This window comes from Hesperophylax consimilis, chromosome 22 (genome assembly GCF_061612785.1).
Source record: "Hesperophylax consimilis isolate HC1 chromosome 22, BYU_Hcon_1.0, whole genome shotgun sequence".
Lineage (NCBI taxonomy): Eukaryota > Metazoa > Arthropoda > Insecta > Trichoptera > Limnephilidae > Hesperophylax > Hesperophylax consimilis.
The window spans coordinates 2425890-2440276 of NC_142857.1; the positions used below are offsets into that span (position 1 = coordinate 2425890).

General features: G+C 35.8%; 1 protein-coding gene and 1 long non-coding RNA gene across 2 annotated transcripts in view; both read left to right on the forward strand.

Moving 5' to 3' along the window:
• Window positions 1-14029, forward strand: part of kz (putative ATP-dependent RNA helicase kurz) — a 73647-nt gene extending 59618 nt beyond the window's left edge. The window contains exons 13-18 of the mRNA XM_089645269.1: window positions 317-457; window positions 2266-2359; window positions 2561-2797; window positions 3961-4194; window positions 13118-13462; window positions 13850-14029. Coding sequence (XP_089501395.1) covers window positions 317-457; window positions 2266-2359; window positions 2561-2797; window positions 3961-4194; window positions 13118-13462; window positions 13850-13932 — 1134 coding nt within the window. The 3' untranslated portion in view covers window positions 13933-14029. The remainder of the gene's footprint in view (window positions 1-316; window positions 458-2265; window positions 2360-2560; window positions 2798-3960; window positions 4195-13117; window positions 13463-13849) is intronic.
• LOC149412622 (uncharacterized) lies at window positions 4939-7583 on the forward strand. The gene is made up of 3 exons (XR_016304276.1): window positions 4939-4980; window positions 7325-7391; window positions 7484-7583. It is a non-coding gene; the product is annotated as an uncharacterized LOC149412622 (long non-coding RNA).
• Window positions 14030-14387: the final 358 nt, after the last annotated feature.

The window sequence follows — 14387 nt, forward strand, 5'->3', positions numbered from 1 at the left end:
TTCACATTGAACATTACTTGACACTGGCTAGAACACTCCTTTGGGGTGAAAAGCCATTAAATTAAAAAAAAAAAAAAATTATTATTCTGCACGTTATATTTGATTTACAAATTACAATGTTTCCTGGGTTCCATCAAAAAACAGAATATGTAGTGACAAAGCCAAATTGAGGACGAGGAAGAATAAGCACACAACCTAACCTCAACTAAACTAACTTAACCTATTCTGTATTGTCACTGTTCTGTTTTATCTGGTTACTGTTTCCGCGATATATACTTAAATGCTACATATTATAAATTATTCTTTGTTTTTCTAGATTCTTAAAGTGACTCCATTAGGAAAAGCAATTGCCGCATATCCAGTATTGCCCCGATATGGTAAAATGTTGGCCCTCAGTCACCAGCACAACTTGTTTGAGTACACCATCTGCATTGTTGCCGCGTTGAGTGTTCAAGAGGTGAGAACCTATTAAGTGATACATATATCTTAACAGTATAATATAACAATAGAGACAATTTGTTTTAATTACATTTCAGAAATACATTTTATACATGTTCTACGGTAACTCGGGGAAAACCGGGAAATTGGTGAATCTGCATCACACAGAAAACTTATTTTAGTGCTATTATGTCTTGTCAGGTTGATATTAGTTCCTAGCTAGGCAGTTTGTCTGTTTTAAGGTACCGAATGCTCCAGTTATGTGTGCTGTATTATTCTGTAAATGTCGCGTAAGGTCATGCCACCTATAAGTAAAGTGCCAAAATGCCCTCAGGTGTGATGACTGTTTTAATTACTCGGCAAACTCTAGTAAAAGCTGAGGAATAACGTTTCATTATAAAAGACAATATTAGCGATAATTAACACATTTCTGCTGGGTATTTTTTGCGCTGGCGCTACGCAGTCTCTGAGCATACTCAGCAACTCAGCATACAAAACGAATATTATTTGAAATGCAACTCAATTAACCTTGTAATATGTTTATTACGGTCCGCCTATCGGTATTTGCCCATACCTGCTTTCTTTAAATATGCCCGACATCTCTCGCTCGCTTGCACATAGGAGTTGAGTGAGGCGGAACGGAGATAGGTCGTGTTGAATTGGGTTTCACGGTCATAAAACCCTCATTTCAGGAATTGAATTATTACAATAACAAATAATATATTATCCTTTTGTTGCAATACCGATGTAAACGAAAGGCACGAAGATAAATATAAAAAGAAGACTTGCATTACAGTTCGTAATTATGTACAAATAGTACAAACAGATTGGTATATAATATTCATATAAAAACATTGAATAATTCCGTCTTTTCTGCCATTGAAATGAGGCCGGCGCAAAAGGTAGAACTACCCTTCCCGCTGTTGAGAATCAATCGACCAAACGGGTAGAACTACCTTTCCCGGCCTAAGTGTGTTAATTGACAATTTGAAACAGAAAAATCCGAAAAAGATATGGTCACATCTAGGACTTGAACCCGGGGCCCTCGCCTTGCCAGGCGCTTCTCTACCAACTGAGCTAATGTGACCCATTCTCCTTCGGTCATATTTAACTATCATACTTCGAATAAGAACTACCAACATTATCTTCATTTTCATTAGTTGTTTCCCGTCCAAATTACGAAGTCAGTGCTCAAATACTTATCACTCTATTTATTTTTATGCTTGCGGTAAAAACAACACATAAACCAGCAGTAACAATGAGTATCAATAAGAATTGCCGCCATTTGCAAACTTAATTACTGGCTTAATCACTTAACACATCAAAATCCGTCAGGCACCCAGTCCCCTTACTCTAGTCAGCCATGAGATGTATGTTTTGAAAAGGAAAACTCCGCCCGGTCCTATAGTTTATTACGTTCATACACATTTTTTTTTTAATGTTTATCTTTGTCATACATGAGCATTGTTTAAAGTGTTTATTAATTGCCACATATTATCTTAATTTTGTGAGACAATAGCAAGTCTAGATACATTGTAACGTCATTGATGTCTGGTCTATTTACTAGATACATTGTAACGTCATTGATGTCTGGTCTATTTACTAGATACATTGAAACGTCATTAATGTCTGGTCTATTTACTAGATACATTGTAACGTCATTGATGTCTGGTCTATTTACTAGATACATTGTAACGTCATTTATGTCTGGTCTATTTAATAGATACATTGTAACGTCATTGATGTCTGGTCCATTTACTAGATACATTGTAACGTCATTGATGTCTGGTCTATTTACTAGAGATATGTATTGTGTAATGTTTTCAGGTGTTGACAGGAAGGAAGAAGAAGTGGACAGCCACTGGGGAGGAATTGTTACTGGGAGACCCAGGCGCATTGCTGAGTATTGTGGGAGCTGCAGGTAAAAATAAATATTTATAAAACTGAATACGCACATCGTTGGGTTACAAATAACCTGACCATTTTTGAAGACTTGACTTGCAGAGTTTTCAATCCTCAATGCCTGGGTGCGAACGCTTTTCGTACATTGTTCATACATTTCGTATTGCTTGTAGAAATGATCATTAACAATTATTTTATAAATTTATTCATTCTCTTTCAGAATACGCCGCCCTCTCCGGCCAAGACATGGAGGCGTGGTGCCTCCACCAGGGTGTGCGGCACCGAGCCCTGCGGGAGATCCGTCTGCTGGGGGCCCAGCTAGCGGGCACCAGGGGATCCACTCCTTCCGCCCCCTCCAAGCCCCCCGGAGTGCTGGCCCGCCCCCTGAGGCAGCTCATGCTGGCCGGCCTGGGAGACTGCGTGGCCAGGAAAGTGGACCTGAAAGATGTGAAGCAAAGTTAGTTTTTTTTGGATTTAATTAGTAGTCTGACAAATAATGGAGTTGCGATCATTTAATTTGCTCTAAACGGTAACACAAAGATGGTTCAAAGTGCATATTATTCACATCATGTATTCCCGGTGTTCAGAAATTAGTTGCACCTTCATAGAGGAGATTAATCAAAATAAAAACTAGAATAATATCAAACTGTCAAAACTCGGATTCAAGCATGTCCCCACATTTGAATTTACTTTAATTTGTTCTTTAGCTGTGTTACTAGATGTTGCCAGTAGTAAAAAAAATAGTTTCAATTTATTTAATTTCTAAATTTTTTTTTTTTTTTTTTTATTATTTTAATATAGATCATAGTTACATTAAATCATACATATTTTGCAATATATCATATTTAGGTACATAGTTGGTCATGTATACCTTATCAGAAAAGAGGAGCTCTTGTGCCTGATAAGGGAGCCACGATTCTTACTTAGATTCAATGTTATGTGTAAAATATAAATATTATATATATATACATATTTTTTTTAATATAAGTTTTTTTGGAAAAAAAGTTTGATTTTATTTATTTGTTCTTGTTGGTTCGTAATACAGCGCAATTCGGAAGGGAGATTATTGTAGTTTTTTATGGCTTGGTAAATATAATGGTTTTGCATTTGAGTTGTTTTAAAGATTGGCGTAATAAATTGATTTCCATTTCTCATCAGTTTGTAAAATTCTTGATATTCTGTGTTATTTTTTTCTTTACACAATGTAGTACTATGGCAGGCAGTCTTGTTGAAAATAAATATAATTAATTATAATGCACAGACTCAACGTAGGTATGCTGAATCTGCTCTACAGTATTTCAATGGAGCTAGCAGCATTGATCCCCTGTGTACTAGTGTGCGTATACAAAACTCAACGGCCATGAACAGAAGAACCATTAACAGCTGATGTTAATTTCACTTTCTAAGAAATGAACCATTCTCACGAGTCGTTTCTACGACTCTATTTTCTGTAAATTGGCAATATTTATTAACAATACTGCTCAATCTGATGGCGATATAGTTCTCTTATTTTAACACTGTGCAGACAGGGGCGTTCTTGTGAGGTGTAAAATAACAATAAAAAACTTTAATTTTCTCGTACCTATATTCAAATAAAAAAAATTCTTATCCATTCTCCAGAGGAAGACAAAATCAAACTGAAGCACGCCTACCACTGCGCCGATATGGAAGAGCCCGTTTTCATGCACTCGGGGTCGGTGCTGCGCAAGGAACTGCCGGAGTGGGTGGTGTTCCAGGAGCTGTACGAGGCAGGCCCGGGCGGGGAGGGGGAGAGCGCCAAGATGATCATGCGAGGCATCACGGCCATAGAGCCGGAGTGGCTGCCTATCTTTGTACCCAAATTGTGTAATTTCGGTGAGTTTGCAACGTTTTTCTCGCTTTGTTTGTGAATAAGATACGGTAGGACTACTGCTGATAGCTGCATTATAACCTGTCCCTCTTTCTCATATACAGCACATGTATGTTTCTGTTGTCACATGTGTTGTTAATGAGAAAAGCGGATCGGTTACAAAAGAGATCATCTGAATATGCATTGCATTCTTTCTGGAGGTCCTCATGTGAACCTTTGCTACAGTACTTAAAGTTTTTAATTTTTACCCATAAAAATCATTGGATATTATAATTGTAGGATTTGTGAAGCTGAAAGTATTCATCAAATATTTGCCTCAGGATATCATTGCCTTTCAGAAACAACTAAATTTTGACAAATTAGAGAGAAGACAAATTTTAAAATTTTCAATTCTTTTTTTTTTAATTCACAATTTACCTTTCGAATGAACACCGTCAGTAAACTTGAAAAACCATGAAATCCGTCAAAAATTTAAACAAAAGACATTTAACCCGAGGTGCGCCGCGGCCGCTTATGTGAGTGCGGCACATTATCTACGAATAAAAAAAATTATGTGCGATTTTGACCCTTATGTATAAAGAATTTGTATGAAGAACAAGGTCACAATCGCTTGGGCTTTTCTCGTTCTTTACGCAGCAAATACCGGAAAGACTTCTAGCTTCTCAGATTATTTACAAAGAATTTTTCTGTGGAATGCCGTGAAGATATATTTGCCGCGTTTTACAACCGTCAAAGTGTCAAAGCGTCTGTGCGATTAAAACTACCAAAACGAAGAAATTCATCAAAAAAACGTAAGTAATGTTGTTTTTATACATAGTTTATTTTTTCGTAGAAAGCAATCACTTTGTGGTTTAACATTTTAATGAAATAAAACAATATATTTTTTTTGTTTATAACCACGAATTTTTATTAATTAAAACAGACCAGTTTCGCTTCACTCGAGCATCGTCAGGGTACAAAATTAAACTAATCAATAATACAAAATGTGTCTTTATATATACATACAGAGGGAGAGAGAAAGTAAAACCAAAATGAAACAACAATATATTAAAAGAAAACGATTAGTGTATATAAATATTATAATAATAGAGAATAGGCATTAATAATTGTAAGGTGATTTAAGGGATACTGGGAATTTTACAGTTTACAGGGAATATTCCCAGTATTGAGCTTTTTGACAAATCTAATTGATTATTCAGAATTAAACTTTTGGTTTTAATGGCTTTCTTTATTTCCAGTGCTTCTAAATTATTCAATTTGTTACTATGGTCTTTTTTATGGAGAATCTTAGCACCGGTGCTTTTATTGAAGGTATGATCTTTTTCAATAAGATGATTGGCAAACTCTGAAAAGCCATTGCTATTTAGGCATCTAAGATGTTCTTTAATCCTAATGTTGACATTGGGCGTTGTCTTCCCGATATAAAACGCTGGACAATTATTACAATTTAATTTATAAATTCCTGCATGACTAAGTGTGTCATCTTTATCTTTAGAATTGACTAAAAATTTACCTAAATTGTTGTTGGTATAAAACGCCGGTTTGACTTCAGAAGGAAGGTTAACTATACCGCAGGAAGAAAAATTATTAATGAATAGAATACGGCGCCATTGGAAAGGAAGATTATTATTATTAATATTATGTGGACTCGCGAATAACAAGTTTTTTACTGCTAATTGTTTTAGCTTTTTACTTAAAATTCTATCAATAAAATCTGGATCGTATCCATTATTAGACACAATTTTTTTAATTATTGATAATTTGTTAGAGAAATTAATATTAGTTAATGGAATCGTGACCAAGCGATGGACCATTGAGTGAAATGCTGAGTGTTTGTGTGAAAAAGGATGATTGGATGTATTATGTATGACAATATCGGTGTAGGTAGGTTTCCGAAAGATGTTAAAATCGATTTTATTATTTATGAGAGATAAGGATAGGTCTAGGAAGTTTAAGGATGAATTAATGCCTATCTCTAATGTTAATTTTAATATGTTTATGATAAGAATTTATAAGGTTGAGGAAGGAATTTAGTTGACGTTCCGTGCCTGTCCATATACAAAATATGTCATCGACATATCTTTTCCACAGAAAGACGTTTTTTATAAGTGGTGAGTTACCGGCTAGTATTTTACTCTCCAAGTTATTCATGAATATATCGGCAATCAAAGGGCTAGTGTACTGGCTTGATTAGTTTAATTTTGTACCCTGACGATGCTCGAGTGAAGCGAAACCGGTCGGTCTTAAAATTAATAAAAATTCGTGGTTTTAAACAAAAAAAAAATATTGTTTTATTTCACATAGTTTATTGTTCACGGCATGTGTTTCGGTAAATGTAAAATACGAAAACTCAAAAATAACCGACTAAATATTACGTCAAAGTATACGCGATCTTTGCGTGAAAAAAAAATTAGTTTTATTTCCAGTTATGTTGCATCATATATTGTATGATTTGCTATGTTTCGTATCTCATTTTGCAGATAAATCAATTGAGATCATATACCACAGCCTTCGATTTGTCCATATTTAAAAAAAAATGATATTCCGATGTCTCCGACCGCTAAAAATCTGCCAAGAAATATTTTTACGTTTCTCTATCGATATTTACGTAAATATTGCCTAATCTAATAAGGATTGTACATCATTATGTAAAGAAAACTATTGAGATTGTGTATAAAAGCCCTAGTTTCGTCAATATTTAGTTAATATTTTTTAATTAAATAAATACGACACATCGGAAACCTGCACAAATACATGTGTACTGTTTATACGTATGTGTGAGACGCCATATTAAAATAACATTCGCGCATGCTTAAACTGCATGTTGACTGCGCGCGCCGTTTTAAACGTTTTCTACAAATTTAAATTTTGTATGGAAGATGGCAGGGAACATACAAAGTATTATTTATTAAATATTATTTATTAGAAATATTTATTTCTAATAATATATATTAGAAATATTATTTTTTATTTATAAAAATAGTAATAAATATCACAAAATTAGATCAGTTATATAGGGTGTGCAAAAAAGTACTAACAAACTTTTTTTTTGTTTAGGTATAAAATATTTATAAATACAGGCGTATTGATGATTATATTATATAATGATATACATGATTGTTTCTATTGTTATAGAATGGAGATTCCAAGACCTCCAACGGAAGAAGAAACCACCGAAGAAAGAGGTTCAGTCATTGCGACGGTATGTTGTGTATTAGTAGTAGTTCTATAGTGGTTGTACGCTTCATCCTTTCCAAAATTGAAAGACATTCGTGTAACAATTAATGTTTATAGTTTCAGAATCCGCGAAGGAAGGCTGACCCAAGACCATCAACATCCTCTACGCATCGGGCTCCAAATACTCAGGTAATTATAATAACACTTGGCTAACTTTTACAGCGCCATTTTTGTCATGTATTGCCTCAAGGACGCTTTACATAGCTATATATATATATATTTTTTCTTTTCTTTCTGTCTATAGGAAACCGACCACGTCGTTGCGGAGTTCTACGGATTCACTGATAGCGAGGATGAATCCCTCGCCGGTGATGTAGAACTTCCGTCAATGGTGGATATGGATGTTCCTGAGGATGAGTTGGAGCCTTTGGAGGAGGGGGAGGAGGAGAATCCAGCAGACCTTCACCTGGTCCGAGGATTTCTCCACCTTCACGGGTCAGCGTGAGCATTTTGCCGTCCTTCAGCCTGGCCCGTCACCCGACGTGTTCCCTCCGACAGTCGCTACATCTCCATATGACGTCTTCTCCAAAATATGGGACTTGGAAACAATGTCCTATATCGTGGAGGAGACCAATAGGCATGCATGAAGCGCACTGGACGAGGCGAACACTGAGGATGGACTCTTGAATTAAACAACTTATTCCAGGCGGAAGGACTGGCAAGATGTTACAGTCGCTGAACTGTACGTATTCTTCGCGTTGCTGATATACATATCCATTTGTTACAGAGCTCGGTTATCAGAATACTGGACAACAGACATTTTAGAGATGCCTAAATTTAGGACTCTAATGTCGCGTAATAGGTTTCTTCTGATAATTCGGTTCCTACACTTTGTTGACAATAACACAATTTCTAAAGTCGGTTACCAAAACAAGCTTGCAAAAGTTAAATCACTATTGGATATAATGAATGAAAAGTTTTCCAGTCTGTATACTCCCCACGAAGATATTAGCATAGACGAGTCCCTGTTACTCTGGAAGGGTCGCCTAGGTTTCAAGCAGTGCATCCGCACTAAGGCGGCTCGGTTCGGCATTAAAACCTATGAGCTGTGCGAATCGTCAACAGGGTACTTGTACCACTTTATAATATATGCGGGGAAGAATACAGAAGTCGAAGAGAACCATCTTGGGTTTTCGGGTAAAACTTCAAAAGTTGTACTCAAACTCATGGAGGGGCTCTTTGACAAAGGGTACTACCTCTACATGGACAATTTTTATAATAGCATGCCATTGACTAGGTACCTGAAACAAAGGAATACCGATCTTATCGGTACCCTCAATCTTAATCCGCCGAAAGATGGTACCTGAAGTTATTCAGAATATGAAGAAGAGTGTGCCACGGCTTACCATCATTGGTAGACACTGTGGTGACATGTCAGTCGTTGCTTGGAATGACATTAAAATTGTCACCATGGTGTCTACCTACCACAACAGCGACACGGTCGAGGGTAAAAGAGGGTTAGAGAAATACCAAATGCCTCTACCTGTGGTCCAGTACAATCGCTTCATGGGGGGAGTGGATACCAAAGATTCGCTGTTATCCAATTACCGCATGGAGAGAATGCGGGGTTTCAAATTGTACGTTAAGGTATTTCGTCGCCTGCTCAATGTCAGCATCCTGAATAGCATGGTGATATTTAGGCAGCTTCACCAAGAAGACCCAGGGAAGCCAATATTGCACCGCGCATTCAGGATGAAATTGGCATCTGAGCTTATAGAGCGACACTATCCCTCTTCGATTAAACCCAAACCGAGCGCTTCCATCGTCGGAGCCACTCTTAGATTAAATCATACACTTAAACATTTTGCAGATGAAACCCCAAAGATGGACAGTAAGAATCGACGCATTCGCAGAAGGTGCTTACTATGTTCACATCGTAAAATACGAAAGGATGTTTCTATGATTTGCTTAGCGTGCGATGTTTTCCTTTGCATTGGGGGGTGTTTTAACCAATACCACACTTTAGAACATTTATAATTTTTTTTTTCCAATCGTTTTTTTCCATTTACATAGATTCTTTTTTTTATACAAAATTTAAAAAATTGCCATGAAGAGGCAATTCATCATACCTAATAGTGGCAGTCCCATAATTACAGTTCAGGAATTGTGTCGCTATTTGTTGCATTAGTGTTGTTTTTTTGAATGTTGTTGTTTGTTATTTATTTATTTATTTATTAAACGCCATAAAAGGCTTTTACAGTAATGTGAAACATGGGATTATAAGTACACAGTTCAGGGCTGTCAGAGACTTGACAATTAGAAATAGCATTTTTGATTAAAATAATACATCCACAAGCAGTTTTTATTGATGCTATACATATACATTTCACATATATGTATATATGTGGAATGTATATGTATAGAACACCATATATATGTTACACATAAAGAAGAACACAACAGTCAGTATGATGCAGTACAAACAGACATTGTTATAGTTATAATGTTATTGTTCTTTGAATGTTGGTTGCGGTTGTTATTTGTTACTTATGTGTTGTTATTTATGGTTTTGGTTATTTGTTGAATGTGTGTTATCATTTGTTACTTGGATTTTGTTGTCTGTGATTGTAATTTGGTACTGGTTGTTGTTATTTATGGTTTTAATTATTTATTGAATGGGTGTATTTGTGCATTATTTGAATAAAAATGTTTACTGAAACAAGTGCATTGTGCATCTTTGCATTGTTTGAATTTTCGTTTCCATTCATTGTATGTTCCACTTTTGAGGAGGACAGAAACAGTGTCTAAAAATTTGAATATTATAATAATAAATTTATGTATGTGAAAAATGATTTTTTTCGCAGTCTCTTGACCAAAGATTAAAAAAACGTGTTTCATGTACCTGTTCTAAAACTGAAATAAATATGATGTAATTTTTTTCTTATTTATTTTGAATCACATAGTATCTGAATTTAAAAAAAACGTATTTAAAAATAAATAAATATTAATAAAAAAATATTAGCAAATTTTATTTTTATTCCCCGAGTCATGATTTTTTTGTCACCCTGTTCTTTGAAACACGTCTGTACACGGAAGCCGGCGGCCATTGTTGTCGGCCAAATTCGCAACAATGCAGAAACATCGTGAATTTTTATAAGGTAACCTCTTACTTCTTTCATTATTTTTGATATAAATTGATTGTGGAAATAATAGATTTGAGGTATCATCAGAAAGATAGTTTTATCTACATTATTTTGATGTAATTTTTATAATATTTCACCCAAGAAAAGTGATGAAAATTAGCTTCGTAAGATTATCCAGGGTGGCCACAAAAAACGGATTTCAAAATTCCCTGATAATTCCAGGTTTTCCAGGGCAGTTTCTATATTTTTCCCTGATATGTTTTATTTGGTATAAAGGACATATCGTTCAAAATTTTATTTTTGAAACACGATTTTCATCTACGCCAGAAAATTAGAACAGATATATAAATAAAAGGAATTCCGTCATCTAAAGCATTTATTATTTCTTTGCACCACAATGATCTATTCAAAACAAAATACACTTATTACAAATTTATGATATTTCGCCTGAAGACAATTTGTGTACAAATGAAAAGACCAGACAAAAATAGACAAATAAACTAAAGTAAGTACAGTAGAACCCCGATAATTCGAAAAAACGCGTAATTCGAAATTTTCGCCAAAAAAATTTTTCATACAAATTTTTTTTTAATTCGAAATTCGTTAATTCGTAATTCGAAATTTATTTTTCTCCGCGCACGAAAATTTGTTCGTCAAATTCGAAAAAATTTGATTTTTGCGAAAATAAATCATAATATTTCGTAAATCTGAATCTAAAAGTCAGCCGTGGCGGTAAAACGCCGAAAAATGTATTTTTACGTGGTTATACATCATCCTAATTAGTATTATTATTGTGTAAATCTGAATCGATTTACACTGGAATGTTGTATTTTTTCAAATTTATTTCGAATATCCGAGTTTGAAGGGCGGAGAAAATACGTTTTACGCGGATATATGTCGTAGTTTTACGAGTTTACACCAAATATAGTATTTAAAGGGTCGGCCGCGACGAAACTCGGCCGCGAAATTTCGATTTACGCGTAAATGTATCGTATATTTACGAATTTATTTCGAATATTTGAATTTAAATGGCCCGCTGCGACGGAATCGGCCGCGAAATCTCGATTTACGCGTAAATATATCGTATTTTTACGAATTTATTTCGAATATCTGAAATTTTAAGGGCCCGCCGCGACGGAAATCGGACGCGAAATTTCAATTTACGCGGAAATATATCGTATTTTTACCAACTTTACTTCGAATATCCGAGTTAAAAAATACGGCGTGACGGAAATCGGCCGAAAAATTATATATTTTTACGAATTTACTTCAAATATCTGAACTTAAAAGGCCGGCCACGACGAAAAACTGCCGATAAAATTCGATTTACGCGGAAATATTTCATATTTTTTAAAGGGTCGGCCGCGACGGAAATCGGCCGCGCATTCTCGATTTACACGGAAATATATCGTATTTTTGCGAATTTTTTTCGAATCTGAATTTTAAGAGCTGGCCGCGACGGAATACGGCCGCGAATTCTCGTTTAACGCGGAAATATATCGTATTTTTACGAATTTAAATTCAGATATTTGAAATAATGTGCCGGCTGCGACGGAAAATTACCGCGAAATCTCGATTTACGCGGAAATATATCGTATTTTTACGAATATCTCAATTTAAAGGGTAGGCCGCGACCGAAATCGGCGGCGAAATCTCGATTTGCGCGTAAATATATAGCATTTTTACGAATTTATTGCGAATATCTGAATTTAAAGTGCCCGCCGCTACGGTAATCGGCCGCGAAAATAAAGAAATAATTGGTATTAATACGAATTTACAACTAAAATACCACCCGGATTTGAAGAGGCGGCCGAGAAAATCGATTTTCGGCGTATTTTTTTTTTTTCATAAAAATTCGAATTATGTGGGAATTCCTTAATTCGAAATTTGATTTTTGATGTCCCGTGGATTTCGAATTAACAAGGTTCTACTGTATTGATACTTTGTAAAAATGTTGATAATGATGATCTTTAAATTTTATTACGACCGTACTGGGTGTCCGACCCTTTTGACACTTTGTTGTAACTTTGCTAGCTTTTTCTTTACAGATTTCGCACCTACATAGTATAGGGTAAAAATCAAGGCGGGTGGTTTACGACATGATTGTGTTGCAAGGGCTATTTACGAAAATAATAATAAAAAAATACCTACTTATTTAGTTTGTCTTTGTAGGCATATCTTTTGTTACACAGGCCGCAAGTAAAAGTAATAAAACACAACTTTCTGACTTCACAAATCGTAAATAACGAATTTCGTTTTATTGTTGGAATTCCCTGATATTTTAAGAATATTTTAAAATTCCCTGACATTTCCCTGATAATTCCCGGTTCGGTAAAATTCCCTGATAATTCCCGGTTTTCCCGGTTTTCCAGGTCTGTGGCCACCCTGTTATCGTAGAAATGTCAAAATTTTTACGTCATAATGAATAATTATATTTTTAGCATTATTTATTTACAGGTTTCTTGTACAAATTATGTGGCTACATGCACGCATATAGCCACATAACATTAGGATGACATTTTAGTTACTGGAATGGATATTGAAACTATTGCATGACAAAAGTCAGCCGTGTGTGGCGCATACTTTTAATACAATTTTTTTCCAATAGGTGAGCCACTGCTAGACCCTTCACCCCGGTACGACGTCCAAAAAGACAAAATCCTCTGCCACGTGAACGCCACCTTCTCTCGCAGCGCCTGGACCCTACCCACGTGCGAGATCGCCTTCCCGCGCATCCCCGACATCCACCGCTGGTTCGCCGTCTTCCTTCTCGAGGGTCTGGTGGTCCCCAAGCTGAAGAAGTACGCCAAGAGCCTCATCTCGCCGCCGCTCACCATGGTCAAGAGCTGGGCCAAGCTGCAGCCGCGGACGGAGCTGATGCACAGGAGTCTGGTCACCAATCAGATCAGCAGCAAGAAGGGCTTGTGTGAGGAGTGGCAAAAAAATCCCTCGTGTAAGTAACCTAATACAATATAATTTAAACCTTCAGGCCTCTGGCATATTGACCGTTATATTTCTTAAAGATGCTGTCAGAAGGTCGGAGAATTTGTGTGTATTTCCGCTTCTCAATAAAATCCAAACAAAAGGTATATAAACATATCCGAAAACTAAAATCCTCCTCCCAACATTGTGAGGAGAGTTGAGAAAGGGGCTGAAGGAAGTGAACTGTTAATTTTTTTTCTTGAATTGGCCAGATGAAATTAAGGAGGAAAGACTGATCCTGATAGCTCATTCAACAAACACAAAAATGGAGTCTGAGAAATGACTATCAGCTACAACCTTTTGCCTGTACATAAAAATATCAAAGTCATGTATTGTAGCATTTTTTTTTCTGTTTCAGATCTTTTGGAGGCGTACAAATCCTGGCTGCCGGAGTCAGCTCACGATGAACTCACCTTATTTTGGCCTCCGCTGGATAAATAGGTTATTGATGTTATTTCTGTGTACATAAGATAGACTATTCAAGTAAGAAGAATAAAGTGTATTTATGATTTGAAGATTAAAAATACCTTTGACCTTATTTCTTATTGTTTTTACAATTCTATCTATCTACTTATATTTATTCTTTTTAAAGAAGACTGTCTGTTGGCGGCGTTCCTTTGTTTTTTTATACAAATCAACAGTTTTATTCCGAGATTGATGAAATTTTGCTAACCACTATATTTAATAACCAGCCTAAGAAGATCATTGTTATTGTTTAAATATTTGTTAAATGAAATATTTAACTAGGCCTATGTCCGTTCTGTAGAAGGCTAAGTTATTCTGTTGCGGGAAGGAACTCGTACTGAGCTGCTGGCCTGGAGATCGGCTGTACTCGTAACCATTCTGGTATAGCCGACATGTTGTCTCTGTCATGTGGCGTTACTACTGCCACCTAT